The following is a 26,193-nucleotide window of genomic DNA, read 5'->3' as shown; positions in this document are numbered from 1 at the left end:
ACACTCACTGCAACCACCCCGGTGCAAGCCACCATCACCTTCTCCCGGCAGGACTATTGCAATAGCCTACTAACCAGCTCCCCACCTCTGTCCTTACTCTAAGCCATTGAAATCCTTGACTTAGGCTTAGGTTTGAAGGAGGCAGGAGGCAAACAAGGAGAGAAAAATAAAGCAAGTCTTCCTTAGTTCCTCACCCACACCCCAAATCCTGGGAATCGTTCTGCCCTTCCCCTGTCTTTCCACCCGCCTGCCACTGCTACCTCCACTCCTGAACCCACGTGCTCAACCCAGCGGGCACTTCAGCGAACGGAGTCGTGGGAAAGTACCGCGGAGAGAGGATGAACAGGCGAGGACAGAGCGAAGGAAATGCGGGGAGGAGCCTGGGCAGAAGACCAGCATAGCGAAAGTGCTGTACAATAATGTGCTTCTACTCTAGTGGCAGAGCTAAATCTCCAGCGAAAAACCTAAGGACCAATTCCACTTATTTTTTCCCAACTCAAGCACTACTTGTTTAAAAAAAAAAAAGCAAAAAAACAAATAAAAATACACCCAAACCAACCAAACAAACATAAACCGATCCCTTGACTCAAGAGGGAGGGACCGACATGCTCTCAATTTCAACTGAGAAGAAAGCCATGTGGATAATAAGTGAAAGCGTACCTGAGTGCATTTGAATATACCCTTCTGGCTTCACGGGGTTTAATAACGTGCTCAGGAAATTGTAGGAGGAAGAAAAACAAACCCAAAGCCCTGCTTTTCCTCCTGTAGCCTCTCCACTGTTTTGCTAGAAGCGTGGCCTACAGACAGGAGCTGGAGGAATGCAGTCTTCTGTGTTTGCCTCCTATGGATCGCACTCATATAATTAAATGAGTTACATGATCTAAGCTTAAACTGATGTTTATCTTTGAAACTACTCATTTAAAAAAATATCGGTTTCATGTTAATTTTAGCAACAGCGTTTTTGAACAAGGCTTGGTTCTGCCATTTAGTAGCTCCGACAGGTGATGCTAATTAAGGTGGGGGGGGGAGAAACCTCTAAAATTCATTTCAGTTCCCTTGTCCCTCAAAGGAAATTTGCTGATTGGCTCTGATCACGGTGGCTTCTACCATCCCACTTTTTAGTTTGCAAGCTCCTATCTGCAATTACTTGACCTATAAGACTTTTCCGTGTACATCCTTTCCTTAGCCTTATCCTTGCCCTCAAAAATTTCCCAGGAACAATCACAGGATCTTGAAATAAACAATATGTTTTCACTTCCTTCCATCGCCTGTACCCATTTATTCCTGAATTCCCTGCCCTGGTTTCCTCTGTCCACATCCAGGGAGCTGCTCCATTCCACTTCTCTTCATTTGGCTAATGGTGTTTCATGCTCATTCCTCTCGGAAGGTGTGACGGAGGGGCACCCAAACCAGACCTTCCAGTTGCCCCCATCTGAAATATTTCTCAACTCCAACCTGGACCTTATCCATTCACATGCCTAATCAAAGTATAGAATAAGATAAAGCACAACGATAGAAACCATTCCACAAATACACTATAAAAGCAATTGTTCCCTTGGCTGCAAATGGGCATAAGAGACCTTTCTGGGGTGATGGAAATGTTATAAAATTGGATTGTGATGATGACTGCACAATTCTATAAATGTACTAAAAATCATTGAATTGTACACTTAAAGAGGTTAATTGTATGCCATGCAAATCACCATACTACAGGAGCAGAGAATGGAATGGTGGTTGCCAGGGGATGGAGGAGTAAAAAAATGGGGAGATGATGTTTCAGGGGTAAAAAGTTTAAGTTAAGCCCTGGCCGGTTTGGCTCAGCGGTTAGAGCGTCGGCCTGCGGTCCGGAGAGACCCGGGTTCGGTTCCCGCTAAGGGCACGTACTTCGGTTGCAGTTTGTCCCCCGCCCTGGTTGGTCGTGCGGGTGGCAGCCACTCGATGTGTCCCTTCACGTCGATGTTTCTCTCTCTCTCGCCCTTCCTCTCTCTCCCTCCCACTCTATCTGTACAAAGAATGGAAAAATATCCTCGTGTGAGGATAAAAAAAAAAAAAAAAAAAGTTTAAGTTAAGTAAGATGTGTGAGTTCTGGGGATCTAATTACAGCTCTCGATGACTAGTTAACAATACAGCATTATATGCTTGATATCTGCTAAAAGGGTAGATCTTAAGTTCCCATCACAAAAACAGAGAAAAGAAAATGGTAACTATGTGATATGATAGATAGCTTAATTAGCTTGATTATTTCACAATGTATACATATATCAAAACCAAGATATATACCTTGAGATATAAATTTTTTTGTCAGTTATACCTCAATAAACCTGGGGAAAAACAAAAACAAATGTTCCCAGCATATGATTTTATAGTGCCGGTGATTATGACATGGGATAAGGATACAGAAAAACAAAAGGTATATTTAGGAATCATTTTATTTTTTTTACCTATTAAGTCTGAGGATATTTTTTGGAGAGTCTCTAATAAAACCAATAATTTACACTGTAAAATTAAGACTAATAATTCAAATCTCTCTCTCCCTCTCTAGCATTATGCTAAATTCTTTTCAGGGATTATTTTAATCTTGACAGCAATCTCGGAAGAACAAATATTATTCCATTATACAGATATGGATACTGAAGTTTGGGTGGGTTAAGTAACTTGGCCTGTATCACACAACTAGTATAGATGGTAAAACCAGGATTCAAAACCATGTTATTATAACACAGTTTGAACTCTTTATTCTACAATGTTATGAACACAGTATTGACCCATTTTAAATTTGGAAAAGTTATCATATGAAAACTAACACAGGAAACATCTTTTTATTTAGTAACATAACGGTAAGTACAGCCAATAAATATTAAAAATAAAATATAATTTTTAAAGTCTCATCTTCTTACTAAGACAAAGCTCATTAGAGAAGGTGTATGATTCTCTTTTATAATGCAGTTTAGAACAAAGAAAGAACTTGGAAATCATCTCACAGTCAATTGCTCTGAACAAATATTTTATGACTGCTATGCGGTCAATGCAATGAGGAAAGCGAAAGGCCAGAGGTCGCCCCAGGATCACCCATGGACGAGTGTGATGATGCCTGTCCTCTATATGCACAGCCAGGAGCCGGTAGCAGAGAAGGAGAAAAAGGGAGTAACTTTTTTGCCTGATCATTTTTCCACAGACCTTGCAAGCCTAAGGCTCTATATTCTTTCTGTGTGTACACATCCTCCGGGTAGACATTGTTTTAGAACCTGTTTACTAACTTTAGTACCACAGCTCACACACTCCCGCTCAGACAGTCATTTAAAAGTGATATAAAAGCCCAGCCAGTGTGGCTCAGTGGTTGAGCATCAACCTAAGCACCAAGAGGTCGCTGATTTGATTCCCAGTCAGGCACATGACCAGGTTGTGGGCCCGATCCCCAGCTGGGGGGAACATGCAGGAAGCAGCCAGTCGATGTTCTCTCTCATCAATGTTTCTATCTCTCTCTCCCTCTCCTTTCCTCTCTCTCTCTCTCTCTAACATTAATAAAGAAAAAAAATTTTTAAGTGTTGTAAAAGGATGTCTCATTGTGGCCCCCTTTTCTAGGTGTTTGTAGTTGGAGATTTATTTTCCATGTTACCCAGTTTCTCATATGGAAGTGTCATAAGGGTTTTACAAAGACATTTTTCTTATTCTACAACTAGATAAAAAGGAGATAGAAAACAAAACTATCCTAAAAAACCCCCAGAACTCTGTCTGTATCTGTCCCACTCAAAATAAACATATTATCCTTTTGAAAATACTCACCAATGTGTTTAGATTGATGTCTTCTGTACATGTAGTTTCATGTATTCTTTAGGGCACATTTTTTTTATATACATCCCTACAGACCTCACAATCCACATGGTAAATGAAATAAATGACAACACAGGGTTCTGTTCTAGTGATGGAGAACAGTTTGCTTATCCATTCATTCCAGTTGTCTCTAATATTTTACTATTATGGATAGAATCAATAAACATCTTTGAAAATTTTACTTTTTTTCTTTTATTGTTTTTATTATAGGCATACCCCTAAAGGAGTGGTTTCCCTGAGGTGTACTTACAAGGACTATAGAGAACCAATAAGACACAATTCTAGAAATATTTTTACTGACTACTATACACAGCAATTTCAGGCAGATTAAAATAGTAACTGATCTGAGTGTAAATCACCACATTGACTCATGTTTTACTTTAATAGTACAGGTAAAGTGACTTACTTTTAAAATTATATTCTCATAAATGCCCCAGAAAAATTGAATAGAGCAACTCTTAAAAAAATTTCTATCTGGTGGGTGGCAAATCAATTCCTAGAAAGGCCATTTGTAAACTAATACTATTTGTTAGAACTAACATTGTTCATTTATTAAGAACATGTGTTTGGGGTTGACTATCTTCTGATTCTACCGGGGTGAATTAGTATGGAAAAACTTGAGAGGGAGAGAAAAGTCTAATTTTCTGTCTCTGGCTCTGTCATTATCAGTATGAGTGATTCAATTTTTGGACCTCTGTATTCTCACCAATAAAATAAATGGAATTTGTGATCTCTGAGATTCCCTGTTATTTCTAACATTTAAAACATTATTGAGAAAAAAACACAGACTCAACAAAATGATTTTCTTGTTCCCCAAAACTTCTTATCATATTGAATATAGACAACTGACTTTTTAAACTAAGCATTGAAAACAAATGATTTATGTCTTGTACACCTTTTCCCAGTGGACTTGGCATTTACCCAGTTATAAAAAACAGAAACCGAAGACTCCTTCAGTCCTGCCCAGTCTCCCTCAAATACTCATCCAGTTGGCTTTGAATCCTATGAAGTTTCCTTCTTACAACAGTCTAATTGTTTACCCTTCATAAGTTCTCTCCATACTGTCACTCACAATGCAAATCTGGCCCTGGCCGGTGTTGCTCAGTGGTTAGAGTGTTGGTCCTCGGACCAAAGGGTCTCGGGTTCGATTCTGGTCAAGCACTTTCCTTGGTTTCGGTTTGGTCCCAGGCCCTGGTTGGAAATGAGTGGGAGGTGACCAGTCGATGTGTCTCTCTCACACTGATGTCTCTCTGTCTCTCTCCCTCTCCCCACCCCTCTCCTCATGTCTTTCCCAGCTGCTCCATACGCCTGGGGTTTCTGAGACCAGTGCAGTGAATGGCACCCACACACCCAGGTGCGCTGCACAGACCTGACTGGGAGTGTTGATACCTCTGGATTCTTATCTCCCACTCCAAACACACACATAATACAAACAATTGCCAAACCCTCCTAAATATCTCTTAACTCAGCTCTCTCTCTCCATCTGTGCTGGCACCACCCTGAGCCAAACCATCCTTCCTCCCTGGCAGGCTCATTGCCGTCACGACCAACTCACACAAGCTTCACGACGGAAGAGGACACTGCAATTGTTCAGGCAGGTCCCCATCTAACAAAGATTTCGCAATAACACCATTTTTTCCTGTTACGCAAGCCAATTGTATGATTTTTCTTCATGACATAGATCAGATACGTACATTTTTTGTTAATATCTTTACTATAATCTTGCAAAGAATGAGATACTCTACAGTTAGCATCTAAACTCTAAAAAAAATACATTTCTCTCACATTGATGTTTCTCTCGCACTCTCTCTTTCAATTAAAACATATCCTTAGGTGAGGATTAAAAAAATAATACATTCTACAAAAATACAGTATTTTTATATTTTCTGGACATTTATTTGTAGATGACTTTTCCCCTGCTATCTGCTCCCTTTGGAATGATGGATATTAAATATCTAAGCTAACTGAGAGCTTTAAAAATATGCTGAGACTCATCCAGTGTTTAACCTGAGTACCGCTTTCTTCCTTGGATTAAATCCACACTCTTTGAGATGACATAACTGTGTCATGGTTTAAAATAGTTTCTAGTTTAAGGTAAAGGACGAATGCAATTCCTGATTTATAGAAAATAAGTCCTCAAATCATATTACCTATTCCTGTTTAGTTTTTTACTTAAGCAGAAGAAAAGGTTTCTTTCTGTAATTTGCTTATTCAATTTCACATTTTGTCTTTTAAGTTCTAATCTTCCAGTTGATTAGCTTTTTATTCTAAGATAAAACCTAAGTCATATCTTATTTACTGTGTGAAATGAAGACATTTATTTGTAAAGTCAAATTATTCAAATTGTCTTCCTGAGAAATAGTGATAATATGCTCAATAAGTTCTTCCTCAAAATCTCAAGATTTTAACCCCTCTTTTTAAATGGAATGATTTCAAGAATAATCAGCTACGTCTATAGTGCAAATAAGGAAGTTGAAGCATGAAAAGTTCAGTGGCTTCTGAAATCCCACAATTAAGATTGACTGTGTGCCTTATTTTACTACACCATTCTAGTCACCAAATTTATCGTCACTATAAACTCTAGGTCTTTAAGCAAACTTATTTTCATGTCTAATTAAAGTCATTTTCTTTAAAAGAAAGATTTCACTCCTAAGATTTCTGAACAGTCACACTCTATACAATGCCCAAGTTCAGATCTTAACTTGCTTCACAATCTTTTGGGTAGATGATTGGAAGAATGGCATCAACTTTTATGATTATTATTATTATTATCGTTATTATTATTGTTATTATTATTTTAATCCTCACCTGAGGATACTTTTTCCATTTATCTTCAGATAGAGTGTGTGTGTGGGGGGGGGAGAAACATCGATGTGAGAGAGACACATCGATTGGTTGCCTCTCGCACAACTGACCTGGGCCAGGACTGAACTGCAACTGAGGTCCGTGCCCTTGACTGGAATTGAACACATGACTCTTTGATCCTTGGGCCAATGCTCTAATGCTGAGCCAAACCAGCCAGGGCAAACATCTACTTATAAATGTTAAAGTCACCACTGCATTACTATCAGATTTTAAGTTGGCTATTTTTAAAATTGATTTTAGAGAGGGAGAGAGGAAGGGAGTGGGAGAGGGAGAGGGAGGGGGAGAGGGAGAGGGAGAGGGAGAGGGAGAGGGAGGGAGGATAGAGAGAGAGAGAGAGAGAGAGAGACAGACAGACAGACAGACAGAGACTGTTTTCACTCACTTCTGCATCCATTGGCTGCTTCTTGGATGTGCCCCGACCCGAGAGAGCCCACTACCTCGGTGGGTCGGGAGGACGCTCTGACCAACTGAGCTGACCAGGCCAGGGTTGGCTATTTTTATAAAAGGTCTCACTTTCTCCTTTCAGAACACATAGTAGTACATTTTCCCTTCCTCCTGAGAAGCAAACACTACCATTCTAGTATCCGACAAATGGCTGTTTTAAACTCTCCAAGACCTTTTCCACAAATGCCTCTGTCTGTCTCCCAATTCCAGTCATTCCCTCTGCTCCTGTGACCGGGTCCGTCACATCGCCCTCTTCAGGCAGAGAAGGGTACTGCTGGGACAGGCCATTCACTGCTTCCTTCACTCCCTTCCTGGGATGCGGGTAAACCAGGCCGACAGCGCCCCTGCCCTCAGTCCAGGCGTCTGCAGGGAGGACAGCCCTGCGGGAAGCAGGCGTGGGTGCCCACGGCTTGCCAGGCAGGACTGGCACGGAGAGAGCTCAGCCTGGCTCACCGCAGAGGGCAGAGAACCTGGAGAACAGAGGGGGCCGCAGTGCACCTCACTGCATCAGGCACCGGGGACTTGCTCATCCAGGCAAGAGGCTGCTAAGAAACGTTCACAGTTATGAAGTCACTAGATCGTACTTGCCTTTTAGAAATATGATACCAACTAGGTGAGAAAAATGGATTGGACGCGAGCCAGCCTGATTAAGGGATTTGGCAGCAGACATTTAAGACGGTGATTCTGGGAGTTCGGTTTACCCTAAGCCATTACTCATTGCGGAAACGAATGGCTTCCTGAGAAATGAGGAGCTCCAATGGACAGATCTGATTTTTCTTTTTTTTTTTTTTTGGGAGTGGAAGCGAGGAAAGAAAAGTCATTAAGAATTTCTAGTGTCCGGGTTGAACAGCTAGGCGCAGGGCAGGGAGTTTATTAATAAAAGGAATCCTCAAGAGAAGCTGGAGGGTAAAGGGGTGCGTACGACTTCATGTTGACTTTGAAGTGTTTGGATGATCCCATTAATGGGGAGCCGGCTGTCAGGTGGTTGTAAATACATGTCTGGACTTCATGGCCGTACCTGAGCTTACACAGATGCGCTCTCTAAAATGCTGGGCCCAGGAACAGGTGCAATTATGCACACTGACACAACTCTTTTTTTTCTTTATTGATGTTTAGAGAGAGAGAGAGGAAGGGAGAGGGAGAGATAGAAACATCAATGAGAGGGAACATCGATTGGCCACCTCCTGCATGCCCCCCACTGGGGATCGGGCCCACAACCCGGGCATGTGCCCTGACTGAGAATCGAACCAGCAACCTCTTGGTTCATGGGTCGATGCTCAGCCACTGAGCCACACTGGCCAGGCAGACACAACTCTTTTTAGGAGGATAATAGGGCAGCATGTCTGGAACTTAACAACCTCAACTAAGAAATTCCACTTTTAAGAATGTATCCAAAAGAGACACACACATTTTCAAAGACCTAAGAATAAGAGCATAAAATGCAAACACAGGTGGTTATAGTAAGACTTAGAAACCATGAAAATGATCATCAATATTGTTGGTATGGATTAGATAATTATGCTGCATTCAATCAATAAAATTCTTAGCTTTTAGAAAAAATGAAATCTACATGTATTGAAACAGGAAGTTGTTTGAATGTGGGTTTTTTTTTTAGTAAAAATATACTTGTTTATGTACTTTATATATATAATATAGCTATATTATTAAGCCCTCATTATGTGTTAAGTAACATGATAAAATTTTTGGTGTATATGAAGTCATCAATTTTTCAGAACAACCTTATAAGCTAAGAAATATTATTTCCAAGCTACAAATGGGGAAACTGAGGTACAGAGGGGGGAGGTAATTTGACTAAGGTCACAAAGCCAGTAGGTGCTTCAGCCAGAGTTCAATTCATATAGAGAGTGGAGTCTATTAATTGTCTGAGATGAAAGTTTCTGCCTTGCCCCAGAATGGGGGCCGGAAAAATTAAACTGAGTTATAGAAAAGTCGAGAACATTGCATTCCCATGACTGGAGTTTGTGGACTCAGAGAGATAGCCACCGAACTCAAGGCAGATGCCTAGAAGAAATTGCCCAGAGAAAGGCATTACTCTGTTCCAACTGGTTTATTCTGGGGGAGAGAATGAAAAGGTAGGCTTTTCACTTTATATGCTTCTTTATTCTTAGAATTTGTGTGCTACAAGCACATTTTATTTGTACAGTTAAAATGAGAATGAAGGGAAAAGCTGCATTACAAATTCATTTAGGATCCTATGCAACTCAGCAAAATTCCTTCCAATCCTTTGTATCATGCTTTGAAAGCCTCATCATTTAGTTTGTACAGTATGCCCACGTCTCAACATGACTATTTCAGTAAAAAATGTTATTCTCTCCATACCAAGTTATAGATGTATGAGAGAAACCCACGTATTCTCGAAGATCTGAGGTGTACAGGGAGTTGCATGCAGGGACATGCACATGGAGAATACCGGCCTAGTACAGTACTGGCAGACCTAGCTGTGTATTTGCTCAAATATGAACTGAACCGAGAGCTAAGAGTGGCCGTGGAGGAACTGACTCATAGCAAGAAAAGGACAAACCTCCGGGGGATAAATTGTAATCTACACACAGACTTACATTTCTATCTCCTTGAAAATGACATAGTATCTGCTCCTGGACACCGTTCACAAGAAACAAAGCAATGGCTCGGAATTTATTCATACTTATTCTTATTTCCCTGGAGCCTGTGTAACACTTTTTTTTATGGTGATATAAAGTGGTGTGTTTTTTTTTTTAAAGAAAGAAAATGTATTTGACATGAATTTTAGCTATAACCTATAAGATTGATATTTTTATGGACATGTTTTGGTGTATTTGGCATGATTTCCAAAGAACCATAAACAAATAGGTATATGTAAATGGAGAGCATTCAATTTATACAGAGTGGGGAGGAGAGTGAGTTTATCGTTGTGAGTACACAAAACACAGTTTATTCTTGTATTATTATCTATTAATTATTGTATTATTTTCCATAGGAACAACTGTAAACTTACTTTCGCCCAATACTATATACTTTGAAAAATTAGTCATTTTAAGCCATTTGGAATTTTTGAATTTATAACAGAAAAAAATACAAACCTAGATTATAGGTGGAAAAACAAACTAGTAGAGACAGCACCCCTATACCACCAGTAACCGCATTGCTGAAGATCATGGGGGATTCCAACCTCTTTCTTTTGACTTTTCTACATTTTCTAATAAACATATTTGCAGACTTAGAAAAGTATCCTTAGAAAGTATTTATTAAATTTACATTATTGAAAAATGAAAATATTTCTACTTAAAAAATATTTGGCATGATCTCAGAATAACTACTCAGCCAGGTTTCTGGGAAGAGATCAGCTTCAGTCAGAGAAAGAGCTTCAAAGCAAAAAAAAATCATCGGCTTCCTGGAGCAAATTATGGATACAGTACACCCTTCCTGCTTTATGAAATCTATTTGACTCACTTGTTCCCTTTCAGAAAAACAAAGAACTTTCCGTCTTAGGCATGAAAGTGCAGAGTTTTCAAACAAGGATTTTTGTAGCGACCTGGTCTGCACACCTGTTACTGGACAGAGTTTCAAAAGGGAGTGTCGCAAAACTCCTCAACAGTTTTGTTTAGAGGTCTCAGCTCTGCACCACTAACACAAATGTTCATTTGTTCTGCTGTCCCCAAATGAAGCAGTGGTTAGTGATTCCATCAGAAGACTATATTGGAAAGGTTTTGCATCCGGTCCTCTTATTTCTGGATTTGGGGGGCCCGCTACCCTTTAAGCAACAGAGATCCCCTGATGCAGTTCCCTTTGCATCCAAGGAGCCTCTTGTTTCTAACAGAGAATCGGGAGAGAGCTACTTACTTTTCCTTTCAACAGTAAGGAAAATGTCCCTCCCAGTTTTCGCCATGTGACTGGGTAGCCACTGATCTCATACAAGGTAAGACTGGTTTAATTCTTTGTATCATTTCCTTCTCCTTTGTATCTTTTCCTTTAACTCCTTTCCTTCAGAAGACTCCCCCAAATTCTAGGACAGACTCCAGTTGCTGTAGGTTCAAGTACAGCCTGCAGTATTTTTATCAGTAAAATTTTTGTTTGTTTTCCTGATGATTTTTCCAAATGATGACTTTCTCTCCTCCATTTGAAATCGTGTGGTTAGTGAATGTTGGTCACGGTCATCTGGAACAGACGGGGGACAGGTGGGGAATCCAGGGTAGATATCCTAGGCAGGCAAGTGGCAGACATGAGACGAGGGTCCTTGGCGGGGAGATAGTTCTGGCTCATTCCCAGTGAACAGGCCGCAGCGAGTTCATATTCTCACGAAGGATTAACACTGTCCCTCACTGGCCTTTTTTTTTTTTTTTTTTAATTTCTTTACAAAGGCTCTTGGTTTTCACAAGGCTTCTTTTTATCTTAATAAAAGAGCTATGCTTTCAGGTCATGATCCTACTCAGTAAAAATTCTGGCTGACTCTGAAGTTCCTGCTGAAATTAGAAATGATCAAAGCAGGCAAAACAAGTGTGGTAGTTTTTACCTTCCTTTTAAATAACACCAAAAGGAAAGAATCGATTCATATTTTGAAGAAGAACTCCCCAACTTTCATATGCTGTCATCGGTAAGTTGCTGCCTCCAGGAACACGTGGAGGTTTGATGTGATGAGTGAACACATGGGTTACAGACACCCTGGCCTTCAATTAAATGTCCTTGTAATTAGGGTCTGGTGCTCCCAGAAATTCCTCATATTTATAGCATGAAAACCTCTCAAATACACTCGATTTTATTTGTGTGGATGTTACGGAGGATCCAAATTTTCCCAGATCACAATTCTTATATCTTTACTCCCGTCTTTTGTTTCATTTTGCAACAGTTTAATGAGTTTGGAATTTTTTAAACAAAAATTCCTACTAAGCAAGCTGTAATGCTTTTCTTCATTCCCACGAATATTCACTTATGCAGATTTTCTCTGCTCCTGATACATACCGATTGAAGTCTGACATTTTTCAAGTTCAACTCCTCTGTGTCATTAATTCTCTCTTCATTTTCCACACCCTTCCTTTCTTCTCTCCCATAACCATTTACTTTCATCTGTGTCCGTGGTTCTCAACCCTAGGACACATCAGACCCACCCGAGAAACTTCTAAAATATACCAGTGCCTGGGCTTCATTCCCAGTACATTCGCTTCATTTGTCCTGAGCGATGTCACGGCACACATAAGATGTTTTTAAATCTCCAAAGGGGATTCTAATGTCCAACCACAGTTGAGGATCCCTGATGTCTCTACTGATGTTATGATCGTTTGCGAAGCTTTATTTCCCACTGGAGTTTCCAGCACTTTAAATCAGAGACTGTATCGGCTTCATAGGTGAATTCCGACGTCTGTTGCATTTGACCTGTGGAGGCTGGCGTGCTGAGTACTGTGTGGAACACTCCAGAGACCCCCAACTCCAGAGAACATCATCTCTGACTCAAAGACATCACAAAGTGTCACGGAAGTGCCAAACGAGAACAAACCTAACACAGCATTCCCGTAAGGCTATAAGGGAAGTGAAAATAAGGCAATAGCAAAAATCAACTTGAGAAATCAGAAGACGTAATGGAGAGGGTAAAGTCTCAGGCTCGATCACATGGAGGGTTTTGACTCGGGTTATGTATATGATGTTGATGGGAAGGAATGGAAACAGTGCGGAGACGAGGACAGAAACTCCCGGTGAGAGAGAGCGGAGGGGGGAGGGCAAGAGGTGGGAACGTGTGCCGTGCACCAAGGACAGTGTCCTGGCACGTAAGAAGCAGCGACAGGGGGGGAGGGGTGACGAAGTTGGGGTTAGTTCACAAAGGCTTGGAATCCCAGTGGACAAGGCTGGACTCCGTGAAGGTTTCTGAGCAGGAGAGTAACTCAGTTATTTGTGCCTTAAAAAGATCAATCTGCCTAATCAACTATCTTGCTGTTTTAAAAATACGTTTTTATGTGATCCGAATTACATTACATGAATACTCCAAGCAAGTAAGGACTTCTTAGGCTACAGTCCTTTTCATTATGTGGTCAGTGTACTTATCAAACAATAGATCATTAAGGAATAGACCCACAAATTATTGTACTCAGGTGACAATATTTCAGCGGCTCGGCTGAGAAGAAAATGGATGAAGGTGAAGAAGCACAACAGCTGTGGTAGTTCCTCTAAAACACCAGCCTAGAAGACTTGGCTACTTGGGGGGCAGAGGAAGTATCAAAGGAAAAAAGGGACAAAGAAAATTTCCTTCACGTAACGTGATTTTCTTCACTTGCACAAGTAAATGTGTAAGTCTAAGTTACTCATTTCATATAGTCACATTGATTTCTCTATTATTGCTTTTGGTGAACAAATGCAATACTTGTGGCTGGAAAAAAACCTGCAGAAAAATAATCTGCAGAGTGTGACATCACTTTAGGCCCGATGTCCTTGCTCAGGTCAGCGCTTACCTCGAGGGTCAGGCTGGTGCCCTGCTCATCGGTGTACTGTCTCGGCAAGCCTAGCGTGACCCCCAGCCCTGCCCTGTGGAGAGCACTTTTAACCTGTTAACCGGGGAATTCCCTTTTTCATTACACAGCAAGCCTTGTATCTCACTGTACGCAACGTTTGACGTATTTATACGTCCCGCTCGGTTAGCAGGTTAAGATCTACACCAGACGCCCTGGCCAGTTTGGCTCAGCGGTTAGAGCGTCGGCCTGCGGTACAGAGAGACCCGGGTTCGGTTCCCGCTAAGGGCATGTACCTCGGTTGCAGTTTGTCCCTGGTCCTGGTCGGTCGTGTGGGTGGCAGCCACTCGATGTGTCCCTTTCACATTGATGTTTCTCTCTCTCTCTCTGTTCCTCTCTCTTCCTCCCACTCTACCTGAACAAAAAAAAAATGGAAAAATGTCCTCAGGTGAGGATAAAAAAAAAAAGGATCTACACCAGATTATTTTTTTACTTAAAAAATTTTTTCATTATATTTATCAATAAAGTTATCAATAAAGCAATAGGCTATATAACATAGTTTTGAAAACCCTAAAGCAAGTAAATGTCTGTTAAGTATCGGACACACTTCTCTCTTTTACTTCGAATTGAATCCTAGAGCTGTGTGTGTGTTTACATGCACAGTAACATCGCAGTGAGAAGTGAAGAATACTGAAGAACTCACATATGCACGAGGGTATTTAAAACCAGACATATTACTCGGCGTCTAACCACACGCCTCAACATTTGCCTTTGCCAGTAGCACACAGTGATGTTTTATGAAATTAGGTGATGTTACTCCATGTTTCACATACTGATGCTCGGTATGTTCAACTCGATTCTATGTGCCGAGTTTTCAGCCTTCTCATTGTGTCAGGCACTTCAAACTTGGAGTGAGAAAAACAAATAAATTAAGTGAATTCTCATGGCGGAGATGTCCAGTTCCAGGCAAGATGGAGTAAACATGATCTATTTTACTCCTGCTAATCACAGCAACTACTCTAGTCAAAACGTAAGCCATTCATCAGAAGACTCGAACAGCAAAGAGGGCAGATTGACCGGGGCCTCAGGATCTGGGAATGACATGACAGTGACAGTGAGTTCTATGGGGTTTGCTTTTTCTGGCCTACTTGGGTGTTAGAGAAGCCCTCAACGCAGCAAAATGCCAGCTAGAAACAGAACCCGAGAAAAACCGAAGGACTAATAACAGGGTGGCCCAACAGAAAGAAAACTTTTAACCATGCCTGCCTCTTCTGGGGAGAACAGCACATAAATACCAGTGTCTCCCCAACTCGAAGGATAGGACAGCAGGGGGTGGGGGATCAATGATAAACATCATTCCCAGTACAAATCATGGGCAGAAACCTATATTCCAGTCCCAATCCCCATTTTGGTAAAGAGATGGCATCCCTTGCCCCATGGCGTCTGTGACTGAACTGACTTCCAACCCCATGAATTAAACAGCAGGGGCCTCTCCCCTCAGAGCCCCTGGCTGGAACTCTGACCTCTCCTCCGTTACAATAAGCAACGGAACTATTTTCTGCAGAAGAGATAAGCTGACGGAGTGTCTTTGTGGTAATGGAACAGTTTTGTGTGATGATGACCCAAACCTACACCTGTGATATGTCATAGAACTATATACCCTCCTCATAAAAAAACAAAAACAAACAAACAAACTGGGGGGAAAAATCTGAGTAAGAGCTATAAGTGAGTTAATAGTATTGTATCAAAGTCAATTCCTTTAAAACAAGAAAGAAATATGTGCATTGTTAGCTTATATATATTTATATAATAGTATATCAGGTAGACAATTCTAAGTTACTTTTAATGCTTTTGACCTGAACATTGGACACCTAATAACAAATGTGTTATGTGATAAAACTTAAAAAAAGAAGATTCTGGTTTTGTCACTCGGGCAGATTTCCTAACACAGAGTTCTGTACTGATGTCTCTTTTTTCAAATGGCACAATTAAACAACAGAGCAGTTCATGTGCTTTGCATCAGACTACAGTGGAAATCACCAATAGGGTAAGAGTCACAAATTAGGATTCATGATCTCCAATAAGTGTCTGGCTTTACCATTACATTAGACTATGTTTTCAGCTAAATCTCTACCTGAACATCATTCCAATGAATGAGCAATAGTCGGTACGAGAATACTATCTATTGTAGTAGCTTTGTTTCCACAAATTTTTCTGCCAGCATAATACTACTCAATAAGCAACACAGTCAGGCATTTAATTTATTCTAATTTCATTTCTACTCAAGTACTTTTTGGAAATTCAACAACTTTAAGTTACTAAATAGGTTGAGATACAAAAACTATTCATTGAGATGGACCAAGCTTCTTTATTCTACACATGTGTACGTACCAAGCTTCTTTATTCTACACATGTGTACGTATACACTTCCCCAAAGGGAAGACAATATCATTAATGCATCTTGCCATCACTTACTTTCTTCTTTCTGTTTCAAATTTGTGGAGTAGTTTCCGAAGACCACCATTCTTAAATCCCTGAAAATGGGCAGCTGGAGCTCCGACCGTGATAACATCATAGAGAGCATCTGGAACAGGAATGGACAAGGAGATGAACACCTTGCAAACATTTCTCTCCAGCATGCTGTTTGCACGGAAGCATACACACTGTCAGAAGTTTGTGACATTATTCTGTTTAATTTTGCAGGAACAGCTATGAATTCGCATCTCAAGGGGGCAAGAGGAGCTAATCTATCTTTCTAAAAGCCACCTGTGCACCCAAACAAGTTATAATATATCCTTGATTTATGACTACATCTTAATTATATGCTACTGTGTGGAACAGTATGTTCTCTTATTCTTCTGTATACTTACTGAGATAACATGCTAATTGGTCTTTTGTGTATTTTACTTTATTGAGTTTTGCATCACTTAATTAGCAATCATATTGAAATTCAACAATAATGAATCTTTCAACTGAAATTTACAGAGAAAAGAAGCATTTTGGTTCAAGGCCAGAACAGTAGTAGTGCTTTTTTTTTTTTTTTTTTTAAATCTATATAGAGTAGTCTCTGGCTGTGTATACTAAATCTTACACAATTTTAATGCATGCTTTTGCAATTTCCTTAGGTGACACAAAAAGAATATACAAAATGTCTCTTAATCTATTTTCCAGCAAGATACTTTGTTGTTGTTTTTAAACAAAATATCCATACATTTAAATTGAAATTCAATCCTTTGATCTTGAAAGGCATCAAATTTCATACATATTAAGTTTGTGGTTTCAAAACATGCCATCGTTTTTACATTCTAATGAAAAGTATCCCCATAAAAAGGAAGACAGAGCAAATGCCCTCTTGTTAAACTACATTTTATTTGAGAAACCTAATTTCATAGTAGATCCTTTTCACATTGGTATTGACACATTAGCTGTTTTTCAGATCTCATTTGCAGGGAAAACAAATTATTTTATTAGCTTCAAGTAAACGCCATAACTTTTCCACAATGGTTCAATCTAAATGTACCCGTAATAGCTTTCTTAATAAAAAATGTCTTCAGAACTCAAGGTCTCTCTCTCTCTCACACACACACACACACACACACACTCACTCACAAACACAAAGAAAACAAATCAAATCAACCCATCAATAAGGCAAATACTGATCAATCACTTAATAGATTGCTGCAGTAATCTCTTGCCCTTTTTAAAAAATCACTAATAAAGTAGAAGTCACCTTATCTTAAAATAACAGAATTGCAGACTTTTGTGGAATAAATTTTTTGTGTGTGTGCTGGAGACTTTAACTTAGGCCTAAGAAAAGGATTTTCATTCTGTGACCATGTACAGGTTTAAGAGTGCTCTGTTCTACTTCCTGGAAAGGGGTCATACGTAGCTTTCTCCAAAGGTCATGAGATCACCTAAAAGTGACCAACTCTAAATTTTAGTCCACCTTCATTTACCTGACAAAACACCCGAGGACCTGGAGAAGTTAGCTGCTTCATATCAAGTCCCAAAGATCTCACACCCCAGGTCTTGATTTCTGACTCAAGGATGGAGAGCCACGGGTTTAAGTGACCGGCCGTAACCTTAGTCCTGGGCCCTGGATCCCAGCTGTGCCACCTGGATGCTATGTGACACCGGAAAAAATACCTAAGCTAAGTCTCTGTTTCCTCAGCTAGAAAGTGGGATCTTAAGTCATTAAAAGTGATGAGCATTCAGTATTATCTATGATTACTGTTTTTATATGAAGCAATCCCACCAATTAAGCAAAGAAGGTGATACTTTAACATTTGTTTATTTCTCCATAAAAACAAACTTTTCTGCCTGAAAAAGAAAGTGATACTGAGATTCCACCTTCTGAATGGAATCAGTTCCTATGTTCATTCAAACTAAATGCAGACAGGAAAGTCACCGTGTCTACAATGAGATGCGCTGCATTTGTGCTAAACCCTGGGTGACCAGTAATACCAACAACTTACAGAACTGACTAAAAGCTATGTACGCATGTCCCACTAAGCCCAAACTAAATGTATCCCTAACTCAGTTAAAAAAAAAAAAAGAAGCCGCCCTGGCCAGGCGGCTCAGTTAGTTGGAGCGTCATCCCATACACCAAAAGGTGGCGAGTTCAGTTCCTGGCTGGGGCACATGTGGGAGAAACTCAATCAATATTTCTCTCTCTCCCTCTAAAACATAAATCAATTAACACAAAAATCATACCCTTGGGTGATGGTTGGAAAAAAAAAAAAACTGCTGCTAAGGAAACAATGATGTAAAAAGGTCAACATACAGAATTGGAGAAAATATTTGCAAACCATATATGTGATGAGGGGTTAATCTCCAAAATATGTAAGGTACTCCTACAACTCAATACAAGACTCCAGGAAGTCTTAATATTTTGCAAATGTGATTTTATAATTATCAGTTATCAGTATCGCTTTAATGAAATAGTTCTCTCTTTTGGCCCCTTCACCCTTAAATTGCACTTGCAATTAATTACTACAAAAATAGTAGATAGATCTATGATCTATGTACACCATGGGATTTACTTCCTGGTCTCTTGGTTCAGTTAATGAAGAATGATATACACTTAAAGGACCACGTTCATTCTTGGCTGGAACAGATGTATCTCTTTAAATTTAGTTAGAATGAATTTCAATTGATTGTTTTCCTTTAGGAGAGAGCATATATACAAAAAAAAAAAAAGCAATAAAAAATAAAATTCTAAGATAACAATCTGATCAGTAATATCTGTCTCATTAAAAAAATTTCCCTATTTTATCCTGCTCTTTAAATAGGTATCTCTGTAATATAAATAGCCCTTAACTATAATAAAAGCTTTCCAATTTTAAAAAATATTTTCTTTATTAATTTTAGAGAGAGAGGAAGGGAGAGAGAGATAATAACATCGATGATGCCTCCTGCACACCCCCCATCCCCCGGGGATCTGCTCACAACCTGGGCATGTGCCCTGACCCGGAATCGAACCAGCAACTACACTCAAACACTGAGCCATGGCCCAGGCAAAGCGTTCTGATTTTTAGTACTAACAAACAATTATAAAAATCTAGGTGGGCATTTTATTTAACAGAAAATTTAAGTCAACAAAGTTAAAGGTTCTTTTTCCTTACTTATAAAGTATAACCTGTATGTCTTCTTCCTTTGATATTGTATACCTCAAAAATTGTCCTTGGCTTTGTGAAAATGGCATAGTATATATATACATTACAGTACGAAAGTAGAATTCAAGGTGAGTCTCATCAAGCTAAAGACACTAGGTCGATTTGAAATTAAAAATAGGGCTGCCTCACAGCCTTTTAAAATCTATTTAATAATAGAAATGAGATAATAAATCTATTTTTCCCAGAAGCTCTCTTCAAAATTCCTACAACTATAAAAATAGTGCTAATAGGAAATTGTAGACATGCTGATCTAATTTCAAGGCACAATTTAAGCACAATCCCTGACTTCAAAATGGCTTACAACATGACTTTGACAGGAATCACAACAGGACCATAGGGATTTTTGAGGGAAATCTGTTTCAAAATAGTCCAAGAAATTTGGCATCATCATTAAACATATCTAAAGGTAATTATACTTCATGGATGAGATGATACACCCACACTCTTGAAATGCAGAATCGGGGTGCTCTCAACAGCTCGTTTGTTCCTGCCTTCAGCAAAGAGACTGGAAGTCTAAGAAGCAGAGAGGTCAGCTGACTCATCCACAGATACACAGAAAATTCGGGTGATGTTGCACCTGATTCCAACTACAGCTTTATGATGCAATATAGTAGGTTCTTCCTTTTACTTTCTTTTCCTTCCTTCCTTCCTCCCTTCCTCCCTTCCTCCCTTCCTCCCTTCCTCCCTTCCTCCCTTCCTCCCTTCCTCCCTTCCTTCCTTCCTTCCTTCCTTCCTTCCTTCCTTCCTTCCTTCCTTCCTCTTTGCGATGTACTATAATATGTTGTTATATAAATCTATAATAAATAAAATAACTTAAACATATAACATTAAATATCACAAGAATTCATATTTTATACTATTCGCAATTGATTTTCCAAGAAAATAAAATTTACTGAGATATATTGCAATGGAAACTTTTCTTCATTTCAGGTTTTGCTTGTGTTTTTGTTGTCATTGCTATATAAGATCTCTCTTACGGTGGGTATTCTATCTGTTGCATTTAATTTAAGTAATGAATAAGGATGAATGATTAACTTAATGGGTCTGGGGGCACCCGAAGTTAAATGGAGGTTATTTCATGTGTCAGTATGAGACATGACAACATTAGTTCTGCTCAGTTACTTGTTTCAAGAGCTAGACATTAGCCTCATGTTTGCTAAATCCGCCTGCTATTGTTTGTAAAGCTGCCTCTCCAAATACAGCAGGCATATTAATCAACGTGAATAGATGCAATTTACTAATGGCAAGATAGAAAATAAATGTAGACTATAACCAAATAACTCACCAGTGAAATACCAAGGCTTGGCCAATCTCACTTGCATCATTACCTTACAAAATGTTGTCTGTAATTCAGCTAAACATTTAAATCAATAACCGTGGATCTTAAATAAATTTAGCTGCAATTCAAAATTTGCTAAATACATGTTATATAAGCAAGTAGAAAATTCGATGGACTACCATGTATGATTTTCACCTGTTTTATTTTGCAAATAAGTAAACCAAAGCTCAGTGTAGTTATTAACTCGGTCAAAATCAAAAAAGTGGTAAGGCCCTAACAATTCAGGTATTTTCAATTTCTATTGCAACATATAGTTGGTGATCTAGTCTATAAAGCAACTACTTTATCTGAATTCCAACTTCAAATAACTTTTAAAGTTATAAAAATAAATATTTAAAAAACATAAATTATTTCATGCTATACATATTTTATGCATATAATATACATACTAATGTAATATAATTATATTATGCAATTGATTCACATTAATTCTAGTCTTTTCCCACATTTTCTCCTTAGATTTTAAAAGGGGGCAACCATGCTGGCTGGTGTAGCTCAGTGGTTGAGCATCGACCAAGAGGTCGCAGGTTTGATTCTCAGTCAGGGCACATGCCCAGGTTGTGGGCCCGATCCCCAGTGGGGGGCATGCAGGAGGCGGCCAATCGATGTTCTCTCTCATCTATGTTTCTATCTCTCTCTCCCTCTCCCTTTCTCTTTCTCTAAAAATCAACCAAGAAAAAAAATTATTTAAAAAAAAATAAGTAAAAGGGGCAACCATTCTTTCTGAAAACTACTATGTCAAAAATCCTCTAGTTTATGAGTTGTACCCTAGATCTAACATCAAAACTACTTGATTTTTTTTTATCACATATAAAAAATCCCTCCTGTTATAGGTTGAACTGTGCCTCTCAAGAAAGATATCTTAGAATCGAACCTAATTTGGAAACAGGGTCTTTACAGATAGAATCCAGTTGAATCGGGTTAATAGGATAAGTCCTAACCCAATCTGACTGGTGTCTTTGACGGAGAAATGTGGACACAGAGACAGACACACACGCAGATGACGTGAGGACTTCACACCATGTGAAGATGGAGGATCGTTGTGATGCATCAACAAATCAAAGGAAACAAAAGATTGCCCTCCCCCACCCCCACCCCCATCAAAGGTCTAGGATGAGGCAAGAAAGATTTCCCTACAGGTTCCAGGGGGAGCTTGGCTCTGAACACCTCGATTTCAGACTCCTGGCTTCAAGACCATGAGACAACACATCTCTGCTGCTTACGCCACCCAGTTTCTGTGCTCCGCTACGGCAGCTCCGGGAAACCGGAACATCTCCCGACCCAACTACAAGACATTTTATTTGCTTTTCTAAATGTCTTTCTTTTAGTTTCCAGTTTCTTCCTCTCAAATTGGAGAAACAGAAACTAAAGGCATTGTAGTCATCCTAGCTCACTCTAGTCTATTTTTCAGATAGTATCTTGGCAAAAAAAAATAGCATAATGGAAATGGTTCTGCCATTTTCAAGAAACAAATACGATGTTAAAGGCCTCTCTGTTTGGTGGAAGTATTTCAAGGGCCATCATCAAGTTGGCCTATTTAAATACAAACTCCTATCAATTTGGCTCCGACAAACTACCTGGTTTGATGATACATTACCATCTACCCCAGGTCATCCTTCCTTCCCCCTGCATCATTCTATCAGACATCAAGTGCGTGCACGGGGTACTGTTTCCAAAATGCCTCTGCCTCTCTAAATCATCTTTGCTCCAAATCTGGCTACCTCCTCAGATCTTATTGTCTCTTAACTCATTGCTTTAATAGTCACGACACAGCCCTGGCCAGTTTGGCTCAGCGGTTAGAGCGTCGGCCTGCGGTCCTGAGAGACCCGGGTTCAGTTCCCGCTAAGGGCACGTACCTCGGTTGCAGTTTGTCCCCAGCCCTGGTTGGTCGTGTGGGTGGCAGCCACTCGATGTGTCCCTTTCATGTTGATGTTTCTCTCTCTCTCTCTCTCTCCCTCCCACTCTATCTGAACAAAAATAGAAAAAAAATGTCCTCACGTGAGGATTAAAAAAAAAAAAAAATAGTCACGACACAGCAGACAGACCCACGCTTGAGAGGAGTCCCATGCTTCACCAAGTTCCCAGCTGGATTCCGGGTTCAGGGCACATGACCAGGTTTGGGGCTCAATCCCCAGGAGGGGGCATGCAGGGGCCAGCCCATCGATGTTTCTCTCTCACCCTCTCCCTTCCTCTCTCTCTAAAATCAAGAAAAACATCAAAAAAAAAAAAAAAAAAAAAGTTGGCAGATCCATTTTGTTCTAGTGATGGCAAAGGCCACATATATCATGAAAACTCTTATTGTTCATTCTGGGTGTCTTATGTCCTCTGGTTGACTTAATCCAGCAGAGAACAACACAGATCAGAAAGAGTAAATAACAGATTTAAGGTCATGTATAAATATGGGTGAAGCTGCAATTCTATTCCATTCCACTCCAAAATATATAAACATTTTACTATATTATAAGTCTCTTCATATTGGCCATTAGAAAAAAAATATGTCGGTTGTCAGATAGCTTTTAAGTACTCTAGCTTCTTTATTACTTGTTGATACTCTGGTTTTACTGATTTTTATAAAGCATTACATATTGTTTTCAAACTACTGACAGACACTCAGTAATCAAAAGTTCCTAAATGCCTTGGACCAATCCACCTAATTTTTGTTTCAGTTCTTTCATTTGACATCATTCTTTGTTAAAAGGACCTAAGTTCAAATTTCAGATAGTTGATAAGGGTTACCAAAGATAATAAAATTATACAACAGAAAGATTATAACTATACTTAACCTGGCACATTATCTGGTTGTGCATACATAATGAGTATACAGAAGCTTATAAAATGTTTAACTTTTTCTGATTATAAAATGTCAGATGGCCTTGGACAGGTGGCTCAGTTGGTCGGACATTGTTCCTTACATCGTAAGGTCGCAGGTTTGATGACCAGTCAGGGCACATACCTAGGTTGTGGGTTGGATTCCAAGTCAGAGCACATATGGGAGGCAACAGATTGATGTTTCTCTTTCTCTCTCTCTCTCCCCCACCCCTTTCTGTCCTCTCTCTCTAAAAATTAATTTTTAAAAAGTCTTCTGGTGAGGATTAAAAAAAAAATTTAGATGATTCTAAAGCAGAACAGAGATTTCATTTTAACCTTTTAAAACCTCTAACCTATATATTGTGGCAATGGCTACAAAATAGGGTGTTAGCATCATCTTTAGATGTATCTGTGCATGTCCATAAGCATGTGTTGATACACTTAATGTGAAGAGTTTGACAACCTTAAGGAACTTGGTTCCCTAGGAAGATGGGTACTACTAGGAAGACCATAGCATTGATCATTCCAACAGAGAGGCTTCTGGGAGGGAAGGAGGCAGAGGACATTATTAACAAGGATGCTGGGACAACAGGCATAATATGGGACATTGCTGGTAATAGGGGCAGATAGTCATCTAAATATGCACAGAATCAATACAGCAAAAGGTTAAAGGCCCTGGCTGGTTTGGCTCAGCGGTTAGAGCGTCGGCCTGCGGTCTGGAGAGACCCGGGTTCGGTTCCCGCTAAGGGCATGTACTTCGGTTGCAGTTTGTCCCCGGCCCTGGTTGGTTGTGTGGGTGGCAGCCACTCGATGTGTCCCTTCACGTCGATGTTTCTCTCTCTCTCTCCCTTCCTCTCTCTCTCTTCCACTCTATCTGTACAAAAAATGGAAAAATACCGTCGGGTGAGGATAAAAAAAAAAAAAAAAAAAGTTAAAGAAAAAGTGAGATGAGAAGAATATTATAAAATCTATGTTATTGAGAAACAGCAAGACATTGTGTAGAATGGCCATAAATACAGTGCCATAGTGTTCACCCTAGACCTTATTCAGGTATGCAGATGAAACCCTATACTTTTTCCTTGAAAAATATTTCTCACAACTGAGTCCATCAAAATATTCTATATCACCTTCAACCACCATCTTATAGGGAAGGCGGTGATTCTGGTGACAGTCACCACCAAGACAGAGAAACAGCTTGAGTCCAACATGGGGCTTTGGGTTCTCAAGATAGGTACACAATGAACAAGTCTTATTTTCCCTCTTTCTTTTTTCTAATTCAGACAGCAGCACAATTGGTAGCTGTTAGAGGGCACCAACTCTACTTAAAGAAGCTAATATTCATTTTGCATATTTACCTGTAACTCAATTCAGGTGCTACATTGAACAAGTATTGCTCAGAAACACAGCAACAGAAAGATAACAGTCTCTTTTGTAGTATTCAGGGTTACTGTCAGCCTCAACCGTTCCATCTCCATTTTATATAAATGTTCAAATTGTAAATTCTGCCAACAGTGGAGAGTTTTAAAGAAACACACTAGCATAGTTTTCCCATTTTGAAAAGAATATGATACACTACCTTTCAAGTGCGGGCTGTGGACATGCATTCTCTGCAGGTGTAGATTTATTGGAACAAATTCTAATGTTTTTTCTCCTTTGCTGCTGCTTGATTTGAAAGAGGACCCTAGGTGGAAAAAAAACAAACAAAACCTGAATATTATTAGTAAAGAATTAATGAGTGTGTGTGTGTATGCTGAAAAGTAAATTTGTTATAGAAAACTGTAACAAAAGCTTCCAAAAGGAAAACATAACCATATAATTTGCTTTTCTTCAAAGATATTTAACTTTTGAAGAATGCTGTTATTCTTGTGATAATAAAAATAGTGCATTTTATTCCCTTTATTTTTTTCATGCCAACATGGAAGCATTAGAAATAAAAGGTGCTTTAAAAAAAATCTTGGCCCTTCAATGTCCATAATGATATTTATTATTATTTTCACATAACACACATGAGATGCAATTCAGGTTGAAAATGTAAAGTTACTGCTTTCATACCTGTTTCCTTGCTGAGTTCGGTCAGAATGTCTTGGTACATGTTCACCATTTGATCACAGTGAGTGAGGACATTTTTCCGTAGATTGTCCCAGTGTGGAGAAAGTTCACCAAGTTCTTTTAGCTCCTGGTTTCTGTTAGAAATGAAAAAGAGGGTAACATTTTTATTTTGCTCTTAGTTTATAGACACAAAATGCTTAACCAGGGTTGTCAAACTAATAAGAAACTGATTCACCAGCCCTTTTGAGAAAACTCTCTGTTCTTTTCAGGGGGCAAATAATCATTTTAACACAAAGAAAGATATGAACAGTTTAGGCCACGCAAACATTAAAAATTATGTATGCCAAAGAGAAAAAAATACAAGTTAAATTTACTGATAAAAATTTCACAAACATGGCCCTGGTCAGTTTTGCTCAGTGGTTAGAGCATCGGCCCACAGACCAAAGGATTTCGGGTTCGATTCTCGGTCAAGAGAACATACCTGGGTTACAGGTTCGATCCCCGGCCCTGGTCTGGATTGTGTGGGAGACAACCAATCAATGTGTCTCTTTCACATCAATGTCTCTCTATCTCTCTCTCTCCCTCCCTTCCAGTCTTTAAAAATCAATGGCAAAATATCTTCGGGTGAGAATTAACAAAAAACAAAAACATTTCACAAAGATGGCAAAGACTATCATTAATGTACACACATGCCATTCGGTTAAAAAATAAACTCTAAGCCGCAACATAAAAATGGCTGTTCTAGGCTTTG

General features: G+C 39.5%; 1 protein-coding gene across 8 annotated transcripts in view; it reads right to left on the bottom strand.

Annotated features, from left to right (window-relative positions):
- The window catches only part of INPP4B (inositol polyphosphate-4-phosphatase type II B), a 595,725-nt gene that overhangs the window by 109,823 nt on the left and 459,709 nt on the right, over positions 1 to 26,193 (bottom strand). For all 8 annotated transcript variants that reach the window (XM_036282080.1, XM_036282084.1, XM_036282081.1 and 5 more), the window contains 3 exons: positions 25,446 to 25,576; positions 24,970 to 25,074; positions 16,047 to 16,155 (listed from right to left, as the gene is read on the bottom strand). In XM_036282080.1, coding sequence (XP_036137973.1) covers positions 16,047 to 16,155; positions 24,970 to 25,074; positions 25,446 to 25,576 — 345 coding nt within the window. The remainder of the gene's footprint in view (positions 1 to 16,046; positions 16,156 to 24,969; positions 25,075 to 25,445; positions 25,577 to 26,193) is intronic.

The sequence above is a fragment of the Molossus molossus genome, unplaced genomic scaffold (assembly GCF_014108415.1).
Source record: "Molossus molossus isolate mMolMol1 unplaced genomic scaffold, mMolMol1.p scaffold_m16_p_4, whole genome shotgun sequence".
NCBI lineage: Eukaryota > Metazoa > Chordata > Mammalia > Chiroptera > Molossidae > Molossus > Molossus molossus.
This window is presented reverse-complemented; position numbering and strand designations above follow the sequence as displayed.